The sequence below is a fragment of the Pongo abelii genome, chromosome 20 (genome assembly GCF_028885655.2).
Source record: "Pongo abelii isolate AG06213 chromosome 20, NHGRI_mPonAbe1-v2.0_pri, whole genome shotgun sequence".
NCBI classification, from domain to species: Eukaryota; Metazoa; Chordata; class Mammalia; order Primates; family Hominidae; genus Pongo; species Pongo abelii.
In genome coordinates this window covers 55,380,089-55,407,738 of record NC_072005.2, presented here as the reverse complement: position 1 = coordinate 55,407,738, position 27,650 = coordinate 55,380,089, and the positions used below count along the sequence as shown (strand labels likewise).

General features: G+C 48.3%; 1 protein-coding gene across 4 annotated transcripts in view; it reads right to left on the bottom strand.

The window, feature by feature from the left end:
• Window positions 1-431: 431 nt before the first annotated feature.
• TRPM4 (transient receptor potential cation channel subfamily M member 4) overlaps window positions 432-27,650 on the bottom strand; it is a 55,801-nt gene continuing 28,582 nt past the window's right edge. For all 4 annotated transcript variants that reach the window (XM_024237050.3, XM_054540921.2, XM_054540922.2 and 1 more), the window contains 13 exons: window positions 23,539-23,668; window positions 23,217-23,362; window positions 21,984-22,096; window positions 21,532-21,609; window positions 15,160-15,594; window positions 11,587-11,719; window positions 11,214-11,388; window positions 9,862-10,039; window positions 1,872-2,068; window positions 1,440-1,572; window positions 1,193-1,265; window positions 999-1,104; window positions 432-774 (listed from right to left, as the gene is read on the bottom strand). In XM_024237050.3, the coding sequence (XP_024092818.3) occupies window positions 770-774; window positions 999-1,104; window positions 1,193-1,265; window positions 1,440-1,572; window positions 1,872-2,068; window positions 9,862-10,039; window positions 11,214-11,388; window positions 11,587-11,719; window positions 15,160-15,594; window positions 21,532-21,609; window positions 21,984-22,096; window positions 23,217-23,362; window positions 23,539-23,668 (1,902 nt within the window). In that variant the 3' untranslated portion in view covers window positions 432-769. The remainder of the gene's footprint in view (window positions 775-998; window positions 1,105-1,192; window positions 1,266-1,439; window positions 1,573-1,871; window positions 2,069-9,861; window positions 10,040-11,213; window positions 11,389-11,586; window positions 11,720-15,159; window positions 15,595-21,531; window positions 21,610-21,983; window positions 22,097-23,216; window positions 23,363-23,538; window positions 23,669-27,650) is intronic.

Here is a 27,650-nt window from a genome sequence, read left to right as displayed (position 1 = left end):
CACTAATTAGACTTTTTAAAGACACGTATGCATTTATCTACTCAAATTTGCATCATCCATTTCCCTATTGCCAAAGCAGATGTACACAACACCCACCCACCTCCATTCCAGGAAATAATTTGCTTATTATCACTGAGTTATTTTTCCACTGGAAAGTTGAAACTGGGTGGGGGGGGGTACAGATGGGGTCTTGTCCTACTGAAGCGAGAGCCGTCAGAACAGCGCAGACAGAAGTGCTGGGTCTCAGGCAAGAACAATGGGGCTCAGGTTCCATTGACTCCAAAATATCTGAATATCTGATACGGACTCCAAAATGTCTGAATTACAGCAGCAAATCCACCAAGAACCCCAAACCCAACACCCCAGCTCCAGCTCCCATCCTGGACCTAGACACCCACCAGCTCCCCCAAGAATCAAGCCTCCGGACACGATTCCTCTGAAATGGCTTTATTTCCCCAGTGTGAGGAATCTGTGAGTGGTGAGGGGTCTGTGGTCCCTGTTACCCCAAGGACCCTGCAGCCTCCAGATGGATAACGGCCCGGGCTCCAGGCCTTGATCCTCCCAGGCTGGGGCTGGTTCTGGGAGGAGCCGGGCATGCTGTGGTTTGTAAGGATGACACTCCCAAAGGTGGTCCCGACAGTGGCCCAGATGAACACGGGGCTCACCTCAAGGTCCAGGCCACCAGGTGCGGGGGCTGAGGCCCAGATGAGCCTTACTCTAGGAGCAAAATCCCCTGTGGGGGCTTCTCCTTGAAGTCCGCCAGCAGGGCTCAGTCTGGGGGAAGAGAGAAAAGAGAGAGCAGGTGATTGGCAGGGAAGGGGAGAGACAGAAAAACTGGGAGACTGGCAAAAAAGAAGGAACACGAAGTTGAGAGTACAAAACGCTCAAAGGAGACCAAGAAAGTGACCCAGAGACACTGGAAAGGCGCCGAGAGAGAAAAACACGCAAAAATACAGGAACAGAGGCTGGAGATGCACAGGCTGATGCTACACACTGACCTTTGGACCCAGGCAGGTCAGGGGGTGGTGGCCCACCTGGAGGCAGCAAGGCAGAGCGGCTCAGGGCCTCAGCCACCCACCCCAGGACGCGGCTACACTGCTGGACCTGGGGAATGGGAGGAACGTCAGAGCAGGAGATGGGAACCCCTGCCCGACCCCTGCCACAGTCCCCAAGCCAGGCCCCAAGCCCTCACCTCCCGCTCCAGCACTTTCAGGCGCTGTTCGTACTCGCGGATGTGTCCCAGCTGTTTCAGTGCCAAGTCCACCCTGAGAAGGGAGGGCCTCTTACCGGGGGCACCCTCAGCCCACCCACCCCCCCGGGGCTCCTCCTGCTTCCCGGGCCTCCTCCCTCTCTTCCTCCCTCCCAGGACCCTGCCTTCAGCTGAAGTCAGGATCCGCCCCAGGCCAGAAGCCCCATCCCCGACCAGGCCCCACTCTCACTTCTGGGACGTGCGCTTCAGACGCTCGGAGTCGCTCTCTCGCTTGTCCCTAGCGCGTGCCAGCAGAAAGTTCTCCTTATGCACCGATTCCCACGTTAGCAGCTTCCGCTCGGCTTCCTTAGAAAGGTAGACCCCTGCAGGGGTGGGCGGAGTCAAAGGGCTCAGGCCACGCCCCTTCCCAAGCCCAGCTGCCCCTTCCGACACCCTCAGAACACGCTATCCCAAACCCGCCCCTGGTGATTCGAGAACATGCCCCGCCCCTCACCCGTAAGCCCTGCCCCTCAGTGCTTAAGCTCCGCCTCTTGTTGCTTAAACCCCGCCCCTCACTACCTAAGCCACGCCCGTTAGTCATTTGGGGCATGCCCCCTTCCCCTCGCCTTCCAGGCTCCCAGTCCCCTATATTTCTCCTTTTTAAGCCAAGCTCTGTTCTCACGGAAATGCTCGAGGGCCGGGGAGGACGGCTGGGGGCTCCGGGGGCGCCTGCACAATTGCCTGAGCAGGAGGCGCAAGTGGGAGAAGACGATAAAGGGCGGGGCCAGCGCGGGCCGAGAGTGGAATTCTCGGATGAGGCGGTAACGCTGCGACTTCCAGTAGAGATCGCTGTTGCCCTGTACTTTGCCGAATGTGTAACTGCAAAGGCCAGAGGTCAAAGGTCACTTGAGGTCAGGGCCCAGCCAAGGGCAAGGACGAAGGTTAGATGCCAGCCAATAATTGTTCAAAGTCTATGGCAGCAGACAGAAGTCAAGATCACTAAAGTCAGAGGTTACAGGATGCGATTAGAAGTCAGGTTAGGGCCGAGTGCGTTTGGTCACTCCTGTAGTCCCAGCACTTTGGGAGGCCAGGGCAGGCGGATCACTTCAGGTCAGGAGTTCCAGACCAGCCCGGCTAGCATGGTGAAGCCCCATCTCTACTAAAAATACAAAAATGAGCCAGGTGCGGTGGCGGGTGCCTGTAATCCCACCTACTGGGGAGGCTGAGGCAGGAGAATCTCTTGAACCCAGGAGGTGGAGGTTGCAGTGAGCTGAGATCGTGCCACTGCACTCCAGCCTGGGAGACGGCGTGAGACTCCATCTCAAAAAAAAAAAAAAAAAAAAAAGTCAGTTTAGAAGGGCCAAGGGTCAGATGTCAGAGGTCAAGTTGGGGATGGTATCATGGTATAAGGTAGAGGTTGAAGTCAGGTTAAAGTTGGGCTCAAAAGTTAGCCTGGACACAAATAACTAACATCAGAAATGAAAATGGAGACATTACTACTGACCTTACCGAAATAAAAAGGATTGTATGAGAATACTATCAACAATTATATGTCAACAAACTAGATAAATGAAATGGACAAATTCCTAGGAACACACAAATTACCTAAGCTGACTCAAGAAAAAACAGAAAATCTCAGTAGAATTATCATAAGAGATTGAATCAAAAACCTTTCAATAAAGAAAAGCCCAAAACCAGATGGCTGTGCTGGTGAATTCTATCAAATATTTAAAGAAGAATTATAATAACAAGGAAGTTTCTCAAATTCGTCCAAAAGATTGAAAAGGAGAGAAAATTTCCTAACTCATTCTATGAGGCCAGCATTACCGTAATACCAAAGCCAGATAAAGATATCACAAGAAAATTACAGACCAGTAGCCCTTATGAATATACATGTAAACATCCTGAAAAAATACAAGCAAATCTAATTCAGCAGCATATTAAGTGGATTTTATACCACAACGAAATGGGATTTATCCTAGGAAAGTAAGTGTAGTGAAACATACAAAAATCAATGCAAACACCACATTAATAGAACAAGGTGTGGGGGAAACCACATGATCTTCTCAACCAACACAGAAAAGGCATTTGACAAAATTCAACAACACTTCATGATTTTTTTTTTTTTTTTTTTTTTGAGATGGAGTCTCACTCTGTCCCCCAGGCTGGAGTGGAGTGGCACAATCTCGGCTCACTACAAGCTCCGCCTCCTGGGTTCATGCCATTCTCTTGCCTCAGCCTCCCGAGTAGCTGGGACTACAGGCACCCACCACCATGCTCAGCTAATTTTTTGTATTTTTAGTAGAGATGGGGTTTCACCATGTGTGGGTGGCAAGCCACCCAGGTCCCAAGGCAAGAGACCGAGGGCACGAGCTGTTCCAGTGTAATAAAACACATAAAATAACAAGAGTTATACTAGATATAGATCATAGATATGATTATATATGAATATCAATCATTGGTTTATAGCAATTACTCTTTATTTCAATATCATAATAATCCTTGCTCTACAATCATAACCTAGGAAAAACCAGGCCATACAGAAATAGGAGCTGAAGGGGCACGATGAGAAGTGACCAGAAGACAAGAGTGCACGCCTTCTGTTATTCCTGGACAGGGCCACCAGAGGGCTCCTTGGTCTAGCGGTAACGCCAGCGTCTGGGAAGATGCCCGTTACCAAGTGGACCATGGTCTAGAGGTAGCGTCAGTGCCAAGGAAAAGCTCCCACTACTTAGCAAACCGGGAAAGGGAGTCTCCCTTTCCCCGGGGGAGTTTAGAGAAGGCTCTGCTCCACCACCTCTTGTGGAGGGCCTGACTGATGTCAGGCCCGCCCGCAGTCATCCAGAGGCCTAACCGTCTCCCTGTGATGCTGTGCTTCAGCAGTCACGCTCGTGTTTCACTTTCATGTTCTACTCTGTACACCTGGCTCCGCCCTCTAGATAGCAGTAGCAAAACTAGTGAAAGTATTAAAGTATTAAAAAGTCTTTGATCTTTCTTAAAAGAGCATAGAAGAAATAATGACGTAAGCTGTCCTCTCTCTCTCCGCCTCTGCTACCTAACAGGGAAGGGCCCCCGTCCAGTGGACACGTGACTCACGTGACCTTATCAATCATTGGAGATGACTCACACTCTTTACCCTGCCCCTTTTGCTTTGTATCCAATAAATAACAGTGCAGCCAGCCATTCGGGGCCACTACTGGTCTCCACGTCTTGGTGGTAGTGGTCCCCCGGGCCCAGCTGTCTTTTCTTTGATCTCTTTGTCTTCTGTCTTCATTTCTACAATCTCTTGTCTCCACACATGGGGAGAAAAACCCACAGACCCTGTAGGGCTGGCCCCTACAACCGTGTTAGCCAGGATGGTCTCGATCTCCTGACCTCATGATCTGCCCACCTCGGCCTCCCAAAGTGCTGGGATTGCAGGCGTGAGCCACCACGCACAGCGTTTTTTTTTTTTTTTTTTTTTTGAGACAAGGTTTCACTTTGTTGCTGGCACGATCATGGTGGTGGTGAAATCATGGCTCACTGAAGCCACAGCCTTGACCTCCTGGGCTCAAGCCTTCCTCCCGCCTCAGCCTCTTGAGTAGCTGGGACTACAGGCATGCACCACCATGCCTGGCAAATTTTTTATTTTTTTATTGAAATAGGGTCTCACTATGTTGCCCAGGTCGGTCTTGAACTCCTGGCCTCAAGTGATCCTCCCACTTTGGCTTCCGAAAGTATTGTGATTGCAGGCATAAGCCACCATGCATCATAATTTTTAAAAATCATAAACTGGGAATAGAAATAAACTTTCTCAACATGAGAAAAGGTACTTCTGAAAAACCCACAGCTAACGTCATACCCAATGGTCAAAGAGTGAAAGCTTTCTGCCTAAGATCAGGGACAAGACAAGGATGTCCACTTTTACCACTGCTATTCAACATTGTACTGGAAGTTCTGGCTAGAACAATTAAACAAGAAAAAAAATAAAAGGCATCCAAATTGGAAAGGAAGAAGTAAAAATATCTCTATTCACAGATGACATGATCCTATATATAGGAAATGCCAGAGAATCACAAGAAAGCTTCTAGAGCTGCAGATTCAGCAAAGTTGCAGGGTACAAGATCACACAAAAGTCAGTTGTGTTTCTACACACCCACAATGAACAATCCAAAAAGGAAATTAAGAAAGCAATTCCACTTACGACAGTATCTAAAGGTAAAACACCTAGGAATAAAGTTAACCAAAAGGGTGAACTATTTGTAGCCTGAAAACTACCAAATACTGCTGGAAAAGCATTAAAAAGAACACCTAGATGAAATATCAATACTATCCGAAGCAATCTACAGATTCAACGCAATCCCTATGAAAATTCCAACAACTGGCCGGGCGCGGTGGCTCACACCTGTAATCCCAGCACTTTGGGAGGCCGAGGGAGGCGGATCACCTGAGGTCGGGAGTTCGAGACCAGCCTGACCAACATGGAGAAACCCCATCTCTACTAAAAATACAAAATTAGCCGGGCGTGGTGGCACATGTCTGTAATCCCAGCTACTCGGGAGGCTGAGGCAGGAGAATCGCTTGAGCCCGGGAGGCAGAGGTTGTGGTGAGCTGAGATCGCACCATTGCACTCTAGCCTGGGCAACAAGAGTGAAACTCTGTCTCAAAAAAAAAAAAAAAAGAAAAAAAAAAAGAAAATTCCAACAACCTTTTTGACAGACATGGAAACTCTGATCTGCAAGTTTATATGGAATTGCAGGAGGCCCAGAATAGCCAAAACAATCTTGAAAAATAACAAAGGAGACTCATACTTCCAATGTCAAAATTTGCTACAAACCTACAGTAATCAAAACTGTGTGGGCTACACACGGTGGCTCACGCCTGTAATCCCAGCACCTTGGGAAGCTGAGGCGGATCACCTGAGGTCAGGAGTTCAAGACTAGCCTGGCCAACATGGTGAAACCCCATCTCTACTAAAAATACAAAAAAATTAGCCAGGCGTGGTGGCAGGTGCCTGTAATCCCAGCTACTCAGGAGGCTGAGTCAGGAGAATCGTTTGAACCCGGGATGCGGCTGTTGCAGTGAGCAGAGATCCCGCCACTGCAATCCCACCTGGGTGACAAAAGCGAGACTCCGTCTCAAAAAAAACCCAAAAAACTGTGTGGTACTGGCATAAGGATAGACACAGACCAGTGGAATAGAATTGAAAGTCCAGAAATAAACTCATAAATCTATGAGTGTCATGCATTGAATTGTATCCCGCTAAAGATACGTTGAAGTCCGGCCGGGTCCAGTGGCTCACGGCTGTAATCCCAGAACTTTGGGAGGCCGAGGCAGGTGGATCACCTGAGGAGTTTGAGATCAGCCTGGGCAACATGGTGAAACCCCATCTCTACTAAAAATACAAAAATTAGCTGGGCGTGGTGGCAGGCGCCTGTGATCCCGGCTACTTGGGAGGCTGAGGCAGGAGAGTCCCTTGAACCCAGGAGGTGGAGGTTGCAGTGAGCCGAGATCACGCCATTGCACTCCAGCCTGGGTGACAGAGCAAGACTCTGTCTCAAAAAAAATTAAAAAATAAAAATAAAAAAAGATATGTTGAAGTCATAACCCATAGTGCCTCAGAATGAGACCTTTTTAAATGTTTTTATTTATGAAATATGTGGCTTTATTCGGAAATAGAGTTTACAGATGTGATCAAGTTAAAATTAAGTTATTAGGGTGGTCCCTAATCCAATTTAAGTAACGTTTTATTAAAAGGGGAAATTTGGAAGATGAAAGCAGAAGTTTCAAGGATGCAACTAGAAGCCAAAGATGGCCAGCAAAGCACTAGACGTGACAGGAGAGGCATGGAACAGACTCTCCCCAACATCCCTCAGAAGAAAACAACTTGGCAGATGCCTTGATTTTGGACCTCTAGCACCCAGAATTGTGAGACAATTTCTGTGATTTAAAGCCACACAGTTTTTGGTACTTTAGCAGCCCTGGGAAACTAATACAATAGGTCCAGCAGAGGGGCTCATGCCTGTAATCTCAGCACTTTGGAAGGCCAAGGCAAGAGGACTGCTTGAGCCCAGGAGTTCAAGATCAGCCTGGGCAACACAGCAAGACCCCATCTCTGAAAAAAAAACAAAACCCCAAGCCAATGAAATTTTATATTTTCTCAGCAAAAATCATGCCAACAAGAAAGGAAGCAAACAGAGGGACCCAACACAGGATTAAAAAGGAGTTTCATTAAAAAAAAACAAAAAAATAGCCGCTGGGCACAGTGGCTCATGCCTGTAATCCCAGCACTTTGGGATCCAGCCGAGATGGGTGGATCACAAGGTCAGGAGATCGAGACCATCCTGGCTAACATGGTGAAACCCCGTTTCTACTAAAAATAAATAAATAAAATAAAAGTAAAAAAATAAAAAAACAAGCCAGGTGTGGTGGCACGTAACTGTAGTCCCAGCTGCTTGGGAGGCTGAGGTGGGAGGATCAGTTGAGCCCAGGACGTTGAGGCTGCAGGTGTGAAGTGGTATCCAATTTCTGGTGTTTTGGTAGAGACAGCAGCCTCGCTATGTTGCCCAGGCTGGTCTTGAACTCTTGTGCTCAAGCAATCCTTCCACCTCAGCCCCCCAAAGTGCTGGGATTACAGGCATGAGCCACTACACCAAGCTGGATGACTATAATTTTTGCAAAAGGAAAATAACAAGTGTTGGCTAGGATGTGGAGAAATTAAAACCCTCATACACTGCTGGTGAGAATGGAAAATGGTGCAGCTACTGTGGAAACCGGTTTGGTGGTTTCTCAAAAAGCTATACGTAGAATTACCATATGACCCAGGAATTCCACTTTGAGATATACACCCAAAGGAAATAAAAACAAGGATTCAAATAGATACTTCCATGCCAATGTTCCAAAAAACATTAGTCACAATAGCCAAAAGGCAGAAAGAACCCAAGTGTTCATCAACAGATGAGTGGGTGAATCAAATGTGGTCTTCTTTTTTTGAGATGGAGTCTCACTCTGTTGCCCAGGCTGGAGTGCAGTGGCACGATCTTGGCTCACTGTAGCCTCCGCCTCCTGAGTTCAAGCGACTCTCGTGCCTGAGCCTCCCAAGTAGCTGGGATTACAGACATGAGCCTAGCTAATTTTTGTATTTTTAGTAAAGAGGGGGGGGTCTCGCCATGTTGGCCAGGCTGGTCTCGAACTCCTGACCTCAGGTGATCCACCCGCCTAGGCCTCCCAAAGTGCTGGGATTACAGGCAGGAGCCACCATGACGGGCTCAAATGTGGTCTATTTGTACAATAGAATATTACTCATTCACAAAACGGAATGAATGAAGTTCTGATGCACACTACAACATGGATGAGCCTTGAAAACATGCTCAGTAAAATCAGCCAGACACCAAAAGACAAATATTGCATAATTCCACTTACATGAAACATCTAGACTAAATCCACAGAGACAGAAAATACACTAGAGGTTACCAAGAACTGTGGGGAGGGGAAGTGGGGAGTTGCTGTTTCACGGGGACACACTTTCTGTTGTGGGTGATAGAACGTATTGGAAATAGATAGTGGTGATGGTTGCAGAGCACTGTAAATGTCATTAATGTCACTGACTTGTACACTTAAAATGGTAAAAATGACCACCTGGCGCGGTGGCTCATGTCTGTAATTCCAGCACCGTGGCAGGGTGAGGCAGGTGGATCACAAGGTCGGGAGATCGAAACCATCCTGGCTAACATGGTGAAACCCCATCTCTACTAAAAATACATAAAATTAGCCAGGTGTGGTGGCACATGCCTGTAGTCCCAGCTACTCGGGAGGCTGAGGTAGGAGAATGTCATGAACCCAGGAGGCGGAGCTTGCAGTGAGCTGAGATCGCGCCACTGCACTCCAGCCTGGGCAACAGAGCGAGACTCCGTCAAAAAAAAAAACAAAAACAAAAAAAAAAACAGAAGAAGAAGTAAAAATGTGAAATTTTATATAATTTTACTACAATAAAAAACAAAGTTGGCTGGGCGCGATGGCTCACACCTGTAATCCCAACACTTTGGGAGACCGAGGCGGGCCAATCACTTGAGGTCAAGAGTTCAAGGCCAACATGGTGAAACCCTGTCTCTACTAAAAATACAAAAAATTAACTGGGTATGGGGGAGTGGGAAGCGGAGGTTGCAGTGAGCTGAGAACTTACCACTGCACTCCAGCCTAGGCAACAGATTATCCCAGCACTTTGGGAGGCTGAGGAGGGAGGATCACTTGAGTCCAGGAGCTCGAGACCAGCGTGGACAACACAGTGAGACCCCCCTCTCTCCAAAAAACTTTTTTAATTAGGCAGGCATGCTGGCCTGGCTAATTTTAAGTAGTCCCAGCTACTTATGGGACTAAGGCAGGAGGATTGCTTGAGTCCAGGAGGTCGAGGCTGCAGTAAGCTATGATCACACCACCACACTCTAGCCTTGGCAACAGAGTGAGACCCTGTCTCAAAAAAATAAAAATAAGGAAGTTCAACCTGGGCTCAGGGAGAGGATCAGTCCAAAGTCCAAGTCACAAGCAGGGTCTGTTTGGGGCTGGGGAGAAGGCAGCATTAGATTGGATCAGAGTTCAGGGACTAAAGACAGAATTCATTAGACAGGGTTCAAGAGTCATGAGAGGGCCACGGGTCATACTGGGTGGGATCGGATCAGAGAGCAGTCAGGCCTCACCTGAACATGGCAATGAGCAAGTTGACCAGCAGGATGTTGGCCACGAGCAGGAAGATGACAAGGAGCAGCACCACCAGCCAGTTGGCATACTGGGAGACACAGGTGCCCGCCTGGGCCCCGGGAGGGTGTGCCCAGAAGCCGGGCTCCGACGAGCAGTTGCTGTGCTCCATGAGGGCCACTGTGAAGAGAGACGTTCAGAGATGGGGTGAGGGGGACAGAGACCTAAGAAAGACAGGAAGACTGCTGGGTGCGGTGGCTCACGCCTGTAATCCCAGCACTTTGGGAGGCTGAGATGGCCGGATCACCTGAGGTCGGGAGTTTGAGACCAGCCTGACCAATGTGATGAAACCCCCTCTCTACTAAAAATACAAAACTGTTAGCCAGGCATGGTGGCACGCGCCTGTAGTCCCAGCTACTCGGGAGGCTGAGACAGGAGAATCGCTTCAACCTGGGAGGTGGAGGTTGCAGTGAGCTGAGATCGTGCCATTGCACTCCAGCCTGCGCAACAAGAGCAAAACTCCATGTAAAAAGTAAAGTACAGGTTCCTCTTCAAAGGCTTTCCTCCCCATCTAATTAACAATAAATAGTAACTTCTCTTAGAAACAAAATTTATTCAAAGACCTGCGCTAACATTCTTAAATATCTACTAGCCATAAAAAATAAATCAATGTACTTTATGTTCTTAGCTCCCACAATTTAGCCTAAATATTTGCCCTGACATACTTATACTGGTCCAAGCAAGCATTAGGTCATACCCTGTTCCTCTTCCTTATTTAAAAGTGTTTTTACCTTTCTCAACATTCCACAAGTTACTTCCTCCTTCCTTTGTTCTCCTCTGCCTTTGCTTCTTTTAAAAACTTCTAAGTTACTAGCCAATCAAGACAAATACAAAATGTAAAGGCCGGTTCCAGCCAATAAAAACCAGACACAGCAGTAAAATAGACACGTCAGGTTATAAATGACCCTATCTCCTTTGTTCGGTGTACTCTCATGACAAAATTGCTGGCGAGTGTACCCTTTCTACAAAAAATAAAAATGGCCTTACTAAAAAAATTAAATTTATGTTCAAGTACTATTTCTTTACGACACTAAAAAACAAACCTTTCTAACATCCATCTCAAAAAAAAAAAAAAAAAAAAAAAAAAGACAGACAGAAAGACAGAGGGGGTGGGGTAGGCACAGACCTAGAGAGATGATGATGGGGAATATAGGGTATCACTCAGAGATCCAGAGAAAGAGGGAGACAGAGACTCAGAGAGACAGACATTTTCTTAGAGACAGGGGTACAGAGACCCAGAGAGCAGGGACAGAGACTCAGAGGAAGGCTGTCAGGCCCTGTTATCCCCCGCTACCGTCCATGTCCTCCTGGGGGATCTGCCCGAAGATCTGCAGGTAGGGACGGTAGAAGACGCGGCGCAGGATACTTGGGAAGTCACTGTCCCGTGGCCTTAGGAGCCCCTCCGTGGCCACGCCATAGGCCACGAGCCACACTCCGAGGAAGAAGAGGAAGAAGAACACGTCCTTCATCTGTGGGGAGATGTGGCTGAGTCTGGCCCCGCCCTTCCCTACTCTGGCCCCACCCCTATATCCCAAAACCACGCCCCATTGCTCCCCAAAGTCACGCCCCTTCTCCACGGACCACTCCCTCCCTGGCCCCACCCCTTTCCCTATGGCCCCACCCCTTTCCCTATGGCCCCGCCCACTTCAGCCCCGCCCCTGCCTCACCATCTTGCTCACGATAACGATCTTGGGCCCCAGCTGTTTGTTGACCGTGAAGATGTGCAGCAGCCGCACCGTGAAAACCATGAAATCGATGCAGAGGACAGTGCGGCCCAGGTGGTACAAACCCGGGGTCAGCCTGGGGTGTGGGGAGATGCCACAAGAGTCAAGTGTCACAAGACGCCAAGGAAAATGGGAGTCTTCCCAATGCCATCCTTCAGATGAAGCTGCAGCCTCCACCGGGCAGGACCAGGACCCTCCCAGTCACCCGGGGTTTACTGAAATTTATTCAGTGCCAAGCTGGTCCATGCAGGGCACTGGCACCCATTTTTAAAATGGCTGCGTCTATTAAGTAATGACTGAATGAACGATGGCCTTAGCAAAGAGCTGGTCCCTGTAAGAATCAAGCTGGAAAAACTGCCGGAATATCTGTCCAACCTATAAAAGGCAAAACATATACAGTCCCTACAAACTAATACGCAAAAGGAAGGAACAGGAAGGAAGCCAGATAAAGGATACTACGTACAATTCACAGAGGACGTTCAAACGGCCAGTAAACATCAAAAATTCCTATGGGGAAAATAAAAATTCTGCCCCTATTTTGCAACCTCATGTACTTAAACTTTGGATGGATTAAAAACCTAGTGTATGGACAGATGCGGTAGCTCACGCCTGTAATCCCAGGACTTTGGGAGGCCGAGGCAGGCTCAAAAAAAAAAAAAAAAAAAGAAAGGAAACATACAAAAGTGAAAGTGAAAAGACAAGCCACAGACTTCGAGAAGATTTGAAGATATTAAGACAAACAAAACTACCAAGGATTAGGATCCAGAGTATAAGGAGTATGTATATGTGTATATATACAAATCAATGAACCCCAATTAAAAAAACGGGAGGGTGGCCGGTCGCGGTGGCTCACTCCTGTAATCCTAGCACTTTGGGAGGCCGAGGTGGGCGGATCACGAGGTCAGGAGATCGAGAACATCCTGGCTAACACGGTGAAACCCCGTCTCTACTAAAAAATACAAAAAATTAGTCGGGCGTGGAGGCGGGCGCCTATAGTCCCAGCTACTCGGTAGGCTGAGGCACGAGAATGGCGTGAACCCGGGAGGCGGAGCTTGCAGTGAGCCGAGATTGTGCCACTGCACTCCAGCCTGGGCGACAGAGCGAGACTCCGTCTCAAAAAAAAAAACAAAAACCAAAAAAAACAACGGGGCACAAGGACATGTGGCCATGAAGCTTAGGAAAAGATGTCCAGCCTACCTGGTAGTCAAGAGTACATAAATTATAACAAGGAGAGGTCATGTTTACCCATTAAATTGGCAAATTTTTTTTCAGTTAAATTGAGAGCTACATTTTAGAGTGAAAGTATCAGGCATTGTTGAGCATGGCCTCAAGGGGGCACTCTCTTACCCTGATGGCAGGTGTGGAAATGGGTGAAGCTACTTAGAAGGAAATCTATCCATGTCAAGAATATATGTACCCTTTGACCCATAAACTTTACATCTGGGATGTAAACTTTTATTATTTTGGAATAATAAAAAAACAGAAGTCTGGGCATAGTAGCTCACGCCTGTAATCCCAGCACTTTGAGAGGCCAAGGTGAGAGGATTGCTTGAGCCCAGGAGTTTGAGACCAGCCTGGGCAACACAGTGAGACCCTGTCTCTATTTAAAACAAAAAAAGAAAGAAAGAAAGAGAGAACCTAAATGTTCATCTAGAGGGAATTGGCAAAACAAAGGATAATTCATCCATTCAATTCCGGAGATGATTAGACATTTCTCACTTTTTTTTTTTTTTTTTTTTTTTTGACGGAGTTTTGCTCTTTTCACCCAGGCTGGAGTGCAGTGGCGTGATCTTGGCTCACTGCAACCTCCGCCTCCCAGGTTCAGGCAATTATCCTGCCTCAGCCTCCCGAGTAGCTGGGATTACAGGCGCCTGCCACCACGCCTGGCTAATTTTTTGTATTTTTAGTAGAGATGGGGTTTCACCATGTTGGGCAGAATGGTCTCAAACTCCTGATCTCAGGTGATCCACCCGCCTCAGCCTCCCAAAGTGTTGGGATTACAGGCATGAGCCACCATACCAGGCCCATTTCTCCCTTTTAAGCTGAGATCTTTCCATTTTTCACCTGGAAAGTGGTGGGCTTGATAAACTGTCCAAAACATTGCTGGCAATCCTAGAGCATGGTAGCATATGGCCTTAGACCTTTCATCTCAAAAGTCACTTTATACAAAATACAACAAATGACAAACAGAAGTATTAGTGTTCTGCAAAACTCTCATATCTTGCTCCCTGCTTGAATAAATTATTTATGGTGAATCACTTTGTAACACTGCTAACACAGCTTACAGGAAGCCTGCCTCTCAGCGTGTCTACTGAGAAAAGCTTGAGTAGGGATCATCACTGTCATCACTGTCAACCATTCAGGATGTGTCAGGTCCCTTGTAAACAGTCACCAGGTTGTTGGCCAGGCACGGTGGCCCACACCTGTAATCTCAGCACTTTCCGAGGCTAAGGCGAGTGGATCACTTGAGGCCAGGAGTTCAAGACCAGCCTGGTCAATATGGCAAAACCCCATCTCTACAAAAAAAATACAAAAAAAAATTTAGCTAGGTGTAGTGGTGCATGCCTGTAATCCCAGCTACTCCCGAGGCTGAGGCAAGAGAGTCGCTTGAACCCAGGAGGTGGAGGTTGCAGTGAGCCAAGATCGTACCACTGCACTCCAGTCTGGGCAACACAGCGGAACTCTGGCTCCAAAAAAAAAAAAAAAGAAAAGAAAAGAAAGAAAACAAAAACAAAAAACAAAAGACCAGTCACCAGGTTGTATCCACAAACTTTTCTGTTTGCTCTCCTCAAAAGGAGGAGTATCCTAATGCAGGATACGCCATAATGCAGGCAGGGCAAGGGTTAAACCCTTAGCTTGGAGGTATGGAAGGAAGGATAGAAGGAAGGAAGGAAGGAGGGAGGGAGGGAGGGAGGGAGGCAGAGGGGCAGAGGAGAGAGGGAGAGAGAGAGAAAGAAAAGAGAAAAAGAAAAAAGAAAGAAAAAGAAAGAAGAAAAAGAAAAAAGAGAGAAAGAAAGAAAAGAAAGAGAGAAAGAAAGAAGGAAAGAAAAAAAGAAAGAAAGAAAGAGAAAGAAAAAGGAAGGAAGGAAGAAAAAAAAGGAAAGAAAGAAAGAAAGAGTAAGTCGGGGGCAGGAGGGCAAGGGGCCTGGGACCAAGGAGCTACGTGGAGGAAGAGGAGGGAGGAGGTGAGGTTGGCACCCAGGTCAGGGCGCTCCCATAAATATCTGTTAACCTTCAGACCTAGCAATAAATAGCAGAGGCTGAGTGGTGGACTGTGGGGTTTTCTCCTGAATCCTGCCGTCCCTGAAGCCAGATCTCCAGGGGCCAGCCAATTACCCTGGGGCAATCGTCATGCCCGCCTTTCCTAAGAGGGGTTTTGTTTGTTTTTCTCCAATCAGCAGGGTTGGCTTGACCTGCTGCCCAGCTGCGGGGAAGCCGGGAGTGGAGACCCCGGGAGAAGGCAGGAAGGATGAGAGGTGGCCAGGGGCCAGGGTTCCAAGGCCCCGGGGCACTCACCGGCAGCCCACGCCCAGGAGGAAGCAGGTGAGAGCCACTAGGTCGTACTGGTTCCAGCTGTCGGCGAGGTAGAGGCGCAGGCGCTGGCTCAGTGAGGCATGGCCAGGCCCGGAGCCCCCGCTGGCCAGGCTGCCCCCGCCTCCGCTCAGGCCCTGGCGCAGCTCCTCGCACAGCAGCGTGAAAGCCCAGAAATAGAGCAGCAGCTCTAGGGAGCCGGGCGGCGCCAGCTGGAAATCCACGAGCAGCACCCGCGCGAAAAGCAGCAGGAACAGCAGGTAGCTGACCACGTTGCCCATGAAGACGGTCACCGGCGCGCCCCAGAAGTGGAACCAGCGGCGTAGGCACCGGCGCCCCTCGCAGCGGCCCCCGCAGCAACCCCGGCGGCCCGACTGGCGCGGGACCCCCAGCGGCGTCTTCTCGGCTGGGTCAGCCGTCCTGTGGGGGAGAAAAGAGAAGGGAGGAGGCCTCACTCTGACCTCTGAGTCCTGATCTCCACCATCATCGAGACTTTTGGCTTGGCACATCTGACCCTGCCTGACCCGAAACTCAGTCTGCCCAGCGCTACCTTCTTGGGTTTTGACTCTTGTATCTAACCTCTGACCTCTGAAATCTCCCGTCAAGAGGTGGATTGATCGCTTGAGCCAAGGAGCTGGAGACCAGCCTGGCCAACATGGCAAAACCTCATCTCTACAAAAAATATTTTAAAAATTTAGCCGGGTCGGGCGCGGTGGCTCACGCCTGTAATCGCAGCACTTTGGGAGGTCAAGGCGGGCAGATCACCTGAGGTAGGGAGTTCGAGACCAGCCTGGACAACATGGTGAAACCCTGCCTCTACTAAAAATACAAAAATTAGCCGGGTCTGGTGGCGCATGCCTGTAGTCCCAGATGCTCGGGAGGCTGAGGCGGGAGAATCGCTTGAACCCGGGAGGCTGAGGTTGCAATGCACTGCAGCCTAGGCGACAGAGTGAGACCCTGTCTCAATAATAATAATAATAATAATAAAATAAATAAAAATAAAAATTTAGCCAGTAATAGGGGTGAGCACCTGTAGTCCCAGCTACTGGGGAGGCTGAAATGGGAGGATCACTTGAGTCCAGAAGGCCCAGGCTGCAGTCAGCCATGAACATGCCACTGCACTCCAGCTTGGGCAATAGAGCGAGACCCTGTCTTTAAAAAAAAAAAAAAAAAAAATTAAAGTAGAAACGGGCTGGGCGCACTAGCTCACGCTTGTAATCCCAGCACTTTGGGAGGCCGAGGCAGGCAGATCAGCTGAGGTCGGGAGTTCGAGACCAGCCTGACCAACATGGAGAAACTCCGTCTCTACTAAAAATACAAAATTAGCCGGGAATGGTGGTGCACGCCTGTAATCCCAGCTACTTGACAGGCTGATGCAGGAGAATCGCTTGAACCTGGGAGGCAGAGGTTGTGGTGAGCCGAGATCGCGCCACTGACTCCAGCCTGGGCAACAAGAGCAAAACTCTGTCTTAAAAAATAAAAAAATAAAAAAGAAGAAGAAGAAAAGACCATAGAGTGCATGGCTCCACTTATGTGAAGTGTGCAAAACAGGTGAACCCAGAGACAGCAGGTAAATTAATGGTGGCCTAGGGCCGGGAAAATGAAAAGCAGTGCTAAGTATGCACGGAGTTTCTTGTTGGAGTGATGACAATGTTTGAAAATGAATTGTGGTAATGATTTCACAATTCTGTGAGTATACCAAGAACCACTGAATTTTATACCTTAAGCAGGTGACTGTATGATATGTGGATTACAGCTCAATAAAGCTGCTATTTAAAAAAAAAGAAAAAAAAAGTGAGGCTGGGCGTGGTAGCTCAAGCTTGAAATCCCAGCACTTTGGGAGGCCAAGGTAGGCAGATCGCTTGAGCCCGGGAGTTCAACACCAGCCTGGGCAACATGGTGAAACCCCATTTCTACAGAAAAAAAAAAAAAAAAAAATTAGCCAGGTGTGTGTATACCTGCAGTCCCAGCTACTCAGGAGGCTGAGGCAGGAGAATCACTTGACACTGGGAGGTTGAGGCTGCAGTGAGCCAAGATCAAGCCACTATACTTCAGCAGAGGCAACAGAGTGAGACCTTGTCTCAGAAGGTAGAGAGGAAGGGAGGAAGGAAGGGAGGGAGGGAGGGAGAGAGGGAGGGAGGGAAGGAGATAGAGAAAGAAAGAAAAGAGAGGGAGGAAGGAAGGAAGAAAACAAGGAAGGAAGGGAGGGAGGGAGGGACACAGAGAGAAAGAGAGACAGAGAGAGAAAGAAAGGGAAGGAAGGAAAGAAAGGAAGGAAGGAAAGAAAGGAAGGAAGGAAGGAAAAGGAAAGGAAGGAAGGAAAGAAGGAAGGAAGGAAGTAAGTGAGGCCGAGTGCAGTGGTGTATGCCTGTAATCCCAGCACTTTGGGAAGCCGAGGCGGGAAGATCACTTAAGCCCTCGAATTTGAGACCAGCCTGGGCAACATGGTGAAACCCCATCTCTACAACAAATATAAAAATTAGCCGAGCATAGCATGCATCTGTAGCTACTTGGGAGGCTGAAGTGGGAGGATGGCTTGAGCCTGGGAGGTTGAGGGTGCTGTAAGCCATGATCGCACCACTGCACTCCAGCCTGAGTGACAGATCAAGACCCTGTCTCAAAGAAGAAGAAAGAAGGAGAAGGAGAATGAAGAGAAGGTGGAGGAGCAGGAGCAGGAGGAGGAGGATGAGGAGAAGGAGGATGAGGAGAAGGAAGATGAGGAGGAGAAGGAGGATGAAAAAGAGAAGGAGGATGAGGAGAAGGAAGAGGAGAAGGAGGATGAGGAGGAGAAGGAGGATGAGGAGGAGAAGGAGGATGAGGAGAAGGAAGAGGAGAAGGAGGATGAGGAGGAGAAGGAGGATGAGGAGGAGAAGGAGGATGAGAGAAGGCGGAGGAGCAGGAGCAGGAGGAGGATGAGGAGGAGGAGGAGAAAGAGGATGAGGAGGAGAAGGAGGAAGAAGAGGATAAGTAGGAAGAGGAGGAGGAGAAGGAGGAGGATGAAGAGGAGGAGAAGGAGGATGACAAGGAGAAGGAAGAGGAGGAGGAGGAGGAGGAGAAAGAGGATGAGGAGGAGAAGGAGGAAGAAGAGGATGAGTAGGAAGAGGAGGAGGAGAAGGAGGAGGAGGATGAAGAGGAGGAGGAGAAGGAGGATGACAAGGAGAAGGAGGAGGAGAAGGAGGAGGAGGAGAAAGAGGATGAGGAGGAGGAGGAAGAGGAGGATGAGTAGGAAGAGGAAGAGGAGGAGGAGGAGAAGGAGGAGGAGGAGAATAGTGAAAGCTACAGAAACTAAGAACTCCTAGAGAAAGAGGGTCAGATACAGAGAGGACGGCAAGCTCCCTACTGACAGAGCAAACCATCATGATATTTCACAGTTCTCCTTCTGCAGAATCCTGGTAAGAAGGGAGAGCGGTGGGTCACAGAGCTCCCGACTTCTGCCATCTTGAATCACCTACAGCCAGGCCACACACAGATTCCTGGGCTCAGCCCCAGCCTCTCAGGGGGGGATCTTGGGATCTGCCCTTCAACAGAGTTCTCAGTGGGGGTGGCTCTCCACAGTGGCTGAGAGCACAGACTCTGGTACAAGAAGATCTGGGATCAAATCTCAGCTCTACCATTTACCAACCTCATGATCTGAGGCAAGTGACTTAATGACTCCATTATTTCATCTGCAAAATGCTAATAATTATAGACCCTATTGCATTGGGTTGTTGAGAATTAAATGAACTGATTTTCGGCCAGGTGCAGTGGCTCATGCTTGTAATCCTAGCACTTTGGGAGGCCAAGGCGGGTGGATCACGAGGTCAGGAGATCAAGACCATCCTGGCTAACACGGTGAAACCCCATCTCTACTAAAAATATAAAAAAATTAGCCGGGTGTGGTGGCGGGCACCTGTAGTCCCAGCTACTCAGGAGGCTGAGGCAGGAGAATGGTGTGAACCCGGGACGCGGAGCTTGCAGTGAGCCAAGATCACGCCACTGCACTCCAGCCTGGGCAACAGAGCGAGACTCCGTCTCAAAAAAAAAAAAAAAAGAACTGATTTTCAAAAGGATTTAGCACAATAGTTGCTCATTGTACGTGTTTCATAACATCAGCTGTTATCAAGGTCGTCATCATCACCACACGTGCAGATGAGAAATTGCTAGGGAAGGACACCATTACTGATCCTGACCTCAGACACTGGGGCCTTCTATCAACCTTTCTCAGTGGTCCAAATGTTTATCTTAGTTTTTCCCTTCTCTCTTGATACATGTTTTGTTCTTTTTTTTTTATCTTTTGACATTTATTTTTAGTTCAGAGGTACATGTGCAGGTTTGTTAGGTAGGTAAATTTGTGTCATGGGGGTTTGTTGTACAAAGTATTCCATCACCCAGGTATTTAGCCTAGTACCCACTAGTTATTTTCCTGGTCCTCTCCTTCACCCTACCCTCTGTCCTCCAATAGGCCCCAATGTGTGTTGTTTCACTCTGTGTGTCCATGTGTTCTCATCATTTAGCTCTTACTTATAAGTGAGAACATGGGGTATTTGGTTTTCTGTTCCTGTTAGTTTGCTACGGATAATGGCCTCCAGCTTCATCCATGTCCCTGCAAAGGAAATGATCTCATTCTTTTTTATGGCTACAGATAAATATTTTGTATCCTCTCTACATTGTCTTAAAAAACTATGTATAGGCCAGGCATGGTGGCTCATGCCTGTAATCCCAGTATTTTGGGAGGCTGAGGCAGACAGATCACAAAGTCAGGAGATGGAGAGCATCCTGGCCAACATGGTGAAACCCCGTCTCTACTAAAAATGCAAAAAAATTAGCTGGGCGTGGTGGCAGGTGACTGTAATCCCAGCTACTCAAGAGGCTGAGGCAGGAGAATTGCTTGAACTCAGGAGGCGGAGGTTGCAGTGAGATGAGATCGCGGCACCGCACTCCTGCCTGGCGACAGAGCAAGACTCCGTCTCAAAAACAAAAAACAACAAAAAAAAGAAATTTGATAAATATTCTATTTCATTTGCTTAGGCCTGATTTTTAAAATACCTTTATGGCAACCATAGCATAGTGATTAAAAGCAGGGGCCTTGGGGCCACGAACAAAATAGGTGAAAAATCCCTCAATGAACTGATTCCGCTTGCTACAGAGGGATGGACGTATGTGTAGCATGAAGCAAATCAGTTTCTAGTGATGGCCTCCTTGATGGCAGAACCAAATCTTGAATCAAGCCTTGAGCTTGGCACTTGGGAAGCTTCCTCAGTAGCTCAGTCCCTGATGGGACATGTGATATAGTTTGGATGTTTGTCCCTTCCAAATCTCACATTGAAATGTAATCCCTGGGCCAGGCGTGGTGGCTCACGCCTGTAATCCCAGCACTTTGGGAGGCTGAGGCAGGTGGATCACAAGGTCAGGAGTTCAAGACCAGCCTGGCCAATATGGTGAAACCCTGTGACTACTAAAAGTACAAAAGTTAGCCAGGTGTGGTGGTGGGCTCCTGTAGTCCCAGCTATTCAGGAGGCTGAGGCAGGAGAATCGCTTGAACCCAGGAGGCAGAGATCGCACCACTGCACTCCAGCCTGCGCGACAGAGCGAGACTCCGTTTCAAAAAAGAAAGAAAGAAATGTAATCCCTGGCTGAGCGTGGTGGCTCACACCTGTAATCCCAGCACTTTGGGAGGCCAAAGTGGGTGGATCACTTGAGGTCAGGAGGTTGACACCAGCCTGGCCAACATGGTAAAATCCTGACTCTACTTTAAAGATACAAAAATCAGCTGGGCGTAGTGGCGTGCACCTCTACTCCCACCTACTTGGGAGGCTGAGGCAGGCGGATCAGGAACCCAGGAAACAGAGGCTGCAGTGAGCCAAGATTGCACCATTGCACTCCAGCCTGGACAACTGAGGGAGACTCCATATCAAAAAAAAAAAAAAAAAAAAAGGAATAAAAGAAAGAACAAAGAAATGTAATCCCTAATGTTGGAGGTGGGGCCTGGGGGAGGTGTTTGGGTCCTGGTGGTGGGTCCCTCACAAATGGCTTAGCACCATCCGTTTGGTGACTTTTTGCTCAGTTAGTTCACATGAGATCTATGTGTTACCCCCTACTCCTGCTTCTGCTCTTGCCATGTGATACACTGGCTCCTCCCTCACTTTCTGCCATGAGTGGAAGCTTCCTGAGGGCTCACCAGCAGCAGATGCCAGCACTATGCTTCCTGTACAACCTGCAGAACCATGAGCCAATGAAACCTCTTTTCTTTATAAATTACTCAGTCTCAGGTATTCCTTTGTAGCAACTCAAGAGGGGACTAACACAACGTGGAAGTGGCACATGTCCTGAACTGCCCAGGGTGTCCCCACCTCACACAGTGCTGGAGGCTCCACTCACCCGACAGGCCCTTCCCCATTAATGACACTATCCATGTCAAACTCTAGCTCCTCCCGTGTGGGCTCCTCTTCTGATTTCCTGGCAAGGGGGGAAGCACAGAGTGAGAAATGAGGGGAAGAGGAGGTGGAGAGGCATTCTCCAGCAAAACTCAAACTTCTTCACCTGGAGACGTGGCAGAGAGACAGAGAGGTGGTCTCCTAAAGTCACCCCAAAGGGACCTTCCCCCAGAGCCATGGCCAGAAAGGCAGAGTAACTGCCACTAGAGACACCACAGGGAGGATCCCCCTAAAACTCACCTCCCACAGCACTCCCTTAGTGGAGGGACAGAGAGTCCCATTCCTAGGGAAGGGACACAATGGGCCAATGAGGGAAGAAAGGTGGGCAGAGTGGGAAGGAAGGAGAAACTGAGCACCCCGCCCCCATCCCCACCACCCTCACCCCAGGGTACTGACCTGAAGGTGATGAGGCGGGTGTAGATGAGTGGAGGGCAAAAGAAGGCGAGAACCAGGGCCCAGATGGGTGTAGTGCTGGCCATATCTCCCCACCACTTCTGTGTCAGCAGAGACTGTGGGGGGTGGGAAGGATTAGGATCCAAATCTCCCCCACAGCCCCCTCCCTAAGACGCCCAGTAAGGGTTGGACCACAGCTCCAGAGTACAGAGCAAGTGCCCAGTGTCACAGCCACAACTATTGAGGTAGGGAAACGGTGGTGAAGGGCAAAGACAACTTGGGCCAGGTTTTGGCAGTAAACAGTCAACACTTAAATTGACACCATATGGCAGATACAGGGCTAAGAACTTTATGTAGATTAGTCCACTGAACCCTTGACACATAAGGGGGTGGGTACTAGTATCTCCTCCTTGGTACACAGAGGCACAGAGAGGTTAAGGAAATGGCCCAAAGAAACACAGCTTGTATGTGGTAGAGCTGGAATCCATGAGTTTAACCACTATCCACAGCAAGGGACTCTGGGTAGCTGTTTGAAATGTCAGCCAAACCATTCCAACAGATGAGGATGGGACTTCCTGTTGGGCACAACTTCCTGTACTGAAGTGGGACTCTGAGCCCCTGTCAGATTTAAACTAAAAATATTGATAATGTTTCCAAAATGTAAACTTGTCAGGATCGGAGAGACTGTGGGAGCAAGGAGGGCTTCCCAAGGCAGATGATTTCCTATAGGAAGGGTGAGATTTCCTAGACCAAAGTTTGTTTATGTCCCAAAAAAAAAAAAAAAAAGGTAATTGTTCAGTGAGGCCATTCTAATTGCTGAAAACTGAAACTAGGGACCTCTAAAGGAAGTGGAAAGGACTTCCTGTGGATGACATAGGACTTCCTGTGGATGAGCTAGGACTTCCTTTGAAAGAAATTGACTCTTCCGTGAAAGCGGGAAGGACTTCCAAGGTTAAAGGTGGAATTTCCTGATAGGGTCACCAGGAGTTTCTCTATCTGGAGTGGAACTTCTTAGGAGGATGGGCTTTGCTGTGGGAAGGTTGGCTTTTGGTGGAAGGGAGTGGGGCTTCTTATGGGAAGAGCAGCCTTTCTGAGAAAGAAGAGAGACTTTCTGGGGAATCTCCAGGGAGAGTGGCTAGTCAAGACCATAGATGTTCCCAATGGCAGGGGCTCATCCCTGTACTTCCCAGAGTCCACTCGGAGACTATTTGGGATGTTGGTGTCGCAGATACTCACCTGTACCCCATCCTGGGCAAAGAAGGCACGGGCGTCCGCTTGCATGGCCAGCTGGAGGCAAGTGGCATCCCCCCAGAGCGGGCAGCGACGGAGGAGGAGGCGGGCAGCCCTCACCTCACTACTGCGATAGCACTCGCCAAACAGGTCTAGGGGCAGAGGAGTTAGTTATGTGACAGGGATGGGAAGGAGTAGGGTGAGGGTGTGAGGGGAGAGGAAAGGGAATTTAAGGGGATGGCGCAGGGATATGTGAGGAGTGCGGTGATGCACATCCCCCTCTGGCGGCAGCCCCCGTCCCTGCTCCCAGGCACCGTGCCCCACGCACCAACGCCCATCCCCTCAAACTTGAACGCCAGGTCTTTCCTCCGTGCTGCCTCCTCAGCATCAGGCTCCAGGCGTGCCATCACCCGGAGCAGCAAACAGGCCCCAAGAGCTGAGGAAACTGCATTGGAACCCTGGAGAGACAAAGAGGGCACGGATACGTCAAAGAGGGTTCACAGAGGGGGAGAAAGCCTGAAGTTAAGGGAAGGGACAGAGTCAGAGGTCAGAAACTAACTGGGGTCATCAGGGGCCAAGGATGAAGTAATGTTTGGAGATGTATCTGGAAGAAACTGAAAGTCAGTTGAAAATGCCAGAAGTCAGGTGGTTCAGAGACCAGGGATGCAAGTCAGGGGCTGGGCTGCAGTTAGAATGAATTCAGCAGTCACAGACAGGTCAAGAAGCAGTTGGAGGCTGGGTAAAGTGGCTCATGACTGTAATCCCAGCACGTTGGGAGGCTGAAGTGAAACCACCTTTGCAAAAATGATAACTGAGGAAATTATGACAATGAAAGAAATCAGACCTAACCGACTCCATCTTGCTTCTAACCCTTAAGCTGCCCTCGCTCATTTCTGGGTATAGGCTGAACTAACATTGGGAGGGAATTCTGTTCATGGTTTGACTCTGAAACAAAATTGATAATAGCCCTTTCCCCAAAGACCCCCTTCTTGCCTGGGGACCAGTCTACCTTTGCAGGACTAACAAATTAGCTACAAGATTAGAAATTATGGTTAGGGGTAATGCAGCCTCTGGCTCCCCCGATTGCTCCTGGGGATAACATCACTATTGGAAAACCTAAGATGAGTGCTTGAGATGGTTTGCACACCCTGCACTGGATGGATCAGCTGACACCACCCAGACTGTAGTCTGGCTCAGCGGAGTTCTGCCATCCCACCCAGGAATAGAAAACAGCAAGAAAAACCTCACTTCCAACCCCTGTGATTCCATCTCCAACCTGACCAGTCAGCACTCCCCACTTCCCAAGCCCCTACCCGCCAAATTATCTTTAAAAACTCTTATCCCCGAATCCTCAAGGAGACTGATTTGAGTGATAATAAAACTGAGGTCTCCCGCACGGCCAGCTCTGCGCGAATTACTCTTTCTCCATTACAACTTCCCTGTTTTGATAAATCGGCTCTGTCTAGGCAGCGGGCAAAGTAACCCATTGAGTGGTTACAAATGAGGAGGATTGCTTGAGCCCAGGAATTCAAGACCAGCCTAGGCAACATAGTGAGACTCCATCTCTACAAAAAAAATTTTTTTTTAGTTAGCCAGGCGTGGTGGTCTGCTTCTGTAGTCCCAGCTACTAGGGAAGCTGAGGTAGGAGGATCGAATGAGCCCAGTAGGTTGAGGCTGCAGTGAGCCACGATCGTGCCACTGCACTCCAGCCTGGATGACTGAGGAAGACCTTGTCTCTAACAATAAAATTTTTAAAAGCACTTGGAGAGGTGACCAAAAATGCCAGTGTAGGGAACTTCAAAACTTCATCCCTCCACAAAAGCAATCAATAGCTATCAAAAACTGTCAGAATCAACTTTTCTAGAATTCTGGAATCTAATCGAAAACTTATAAAAAAAAAAACAAGAAAATGCTTAATGAAGAGACTACTAAATTTCGGTAAGAGGGTACTGTGACATGTCAACCTACTCACTTACTATCCCCAGCTCCCCAGCTCAGTGGCAACCTTGAAGACAAAGACACACATTCCTGGTGTGGGTCGCTAGTACTAGAGGGAGCAATTCAGACTTACCCTCCAGAATTGTGGTTGTGTGTGTGGCCCTATCTGGTGGCTCCCTGAAGCAACAGCTCAAGGACTTGACTTTGCTTCACCTGCCTTAGAGCTTTCCCCAGAGAAAAAGTGGCTTTCCAGGCAGTGTGTGTTAAAATCTTTTTTTTTTTTTTTGAGATGGAGTTTCACTCTTGTTGCCCAGGCTGGAGTGCAATGGTGTGATCTCAGCCCACCACAACCTCTGCCTCCTGGGTTCAAGCAATTCTCCTGCCTCAGCCTCCCGAGTAGCTGGGATTACAGATATGCGCCACCATGCCTGGCTGATTTTTTGTATTTTTAGTAGAGATAGGGTTTCTCCATGTTGGTCAGGCTGGTCTCGAACTCCTGACCTCAGGTGATCCACCTGCCTCGGCCTCCCAAAGTGCTGGGATTACAGGTGTGAGCCACTGTGCCCGGCCTGTTAAAATCTTTTAAAGGCAAATGAATTAACCACATCCATCTGAGGCAAGGAATCACAGTAGAGGCAGGAATAGATACACTAAGCATCTTGGGAAGAAAGAGGCCATGAAAGGAAATACTTGGAGGGAATAAGGGCTTTGAAAATCTTCCTTGTGTACCAGGAAATCCAGAAGGCTAGATGCATGACTAGGGCTAGAGGCATGCTCAGAAAATACCAGAGAAAACCTGAAGCTTTTACTTCTGGCTGAACTTCAGGCTCTACACAAGCAGGAAGTGAAGACTAAAGCAGAATTGTAAACAGCTTGGCTAAGTATTGAAAGACTGCTTCAATATACAGCCACGGTGGGCGTGGCTCACGCCTCTAATCCCAGCACTTACAGGGAGTTTCTTGTTGTATTTGCTTCTGTGGTTCTAGGCATTTAAGGATATCTCTGTCAAGTCACTAGCAGACCACTAAGCTAACAGAAGAGGGGCTTCCATGGCCACACATGACAAAGAATACAGACTTTCCAAAAAAAGTTTAGAGAAGTCACTAAACAGGGCGGGCGCAGTGGCTCACGCGTGTAATCCTAACACTTTGGGAGGCCGAGGCGGGTGGATCACCTGAGGTCAGGAGTTTGAGACCAGCCTGGCTAACATGGTGAAACCCCATCTCTATGAAAAATACAAAAATTAGCTGGGTGTGGTGGTGCACACCCGTAATCCCAGCTACTTGGGAGGCTGAGGCAGGAGAGTCGCTTAAACCTGGGAGGTGGAGCTTGCAGTGAGCCGAGATTACACCACCACACTCTAGCCTGGGCCACAGAGCGAGATTCCATCCCCCCCACAAAAAAAAAAGAAAAAGAAAAAAGAAAAGTCACTAAACAAACAACAATGACCCACAAGGAGCAGCAGCCACAACAAACCCTGGAGGGAGGGCATAAGCGGATTCCCAGAGTTGCCACATTATCATATTCAAAATGTTCCACTTTTCAACAAAAAATTATGAGGCATGCAAAGAAACAAGACAATATGGTTCATATACTGGAAAAAAAAGAAATTAATAGAGACCAGGCATGGTGGCTCACACCTGTAATCCCAGCACTTTGGGAGGCCCAGGCAGGAGGATTGCTTGAGCCCAAGAATTCAAGACCAACCTGGGCAACATAGTAAGACCCCATCTCTGCAAATTTTTTAAAATTATCTTGGCATGTGGCTGGTAGACCCAACTACTCAGGAGGCTGAGGTGGGAGGATTGCTTGAGTCCAAGAAGTCAAGGTTGCAGTGAACTTTGGTCAAACCACTGCAGTTCAGTCTGAGTGACAGAATGAGACTCTGTCTCAACAACAACAACAACAACAAATAAATAAATAAAAGAAAAGAAATGAAATGAATAGAAATGAGTAGGAAAAAAATAAATGAATAGAAACTATTCCTGAGGGAACTCAAACATTGAACTTACTAGACAAAGGCTTTAAATAAACTGTCTTAAATATGCTCAAAGAGCTAAAGGAAATCAGGAAAAACGAACTAAAGGGAGCCAGGAAAAAGATGTCTCACCACCTAGAGAATAAGAATACAGAGATAGAGGCAGGGTTTCCTGAAACTGGGTTAATTCTTTATAGAAATGTGAACACTGAATTTATTTTTTTAAAATAAAAATTAAAAAAAGAAAAAAAACACAGAAAACATCTTATATGTATATAAGTCTTGAGTGAAGTAGCTGCTTTTTTTTTTTCTGCTTTTTGTAGAATAGATTGAGAATGGTACTCTAATCAAAAATAAAGTTTTGTAGTGGGACCAGGAAAAAAAAAAAAGACAGACTACAGAGGCCGGGCACAGTGGCTCACGCCTGTAATCCCAACACTTTGGGAGGCTGAGGAGCATGGATCACGAGGTCAGGAGATTGCAACCATCCTGGCTAACATGGTGAAACCCCGTCTCTACTAAAA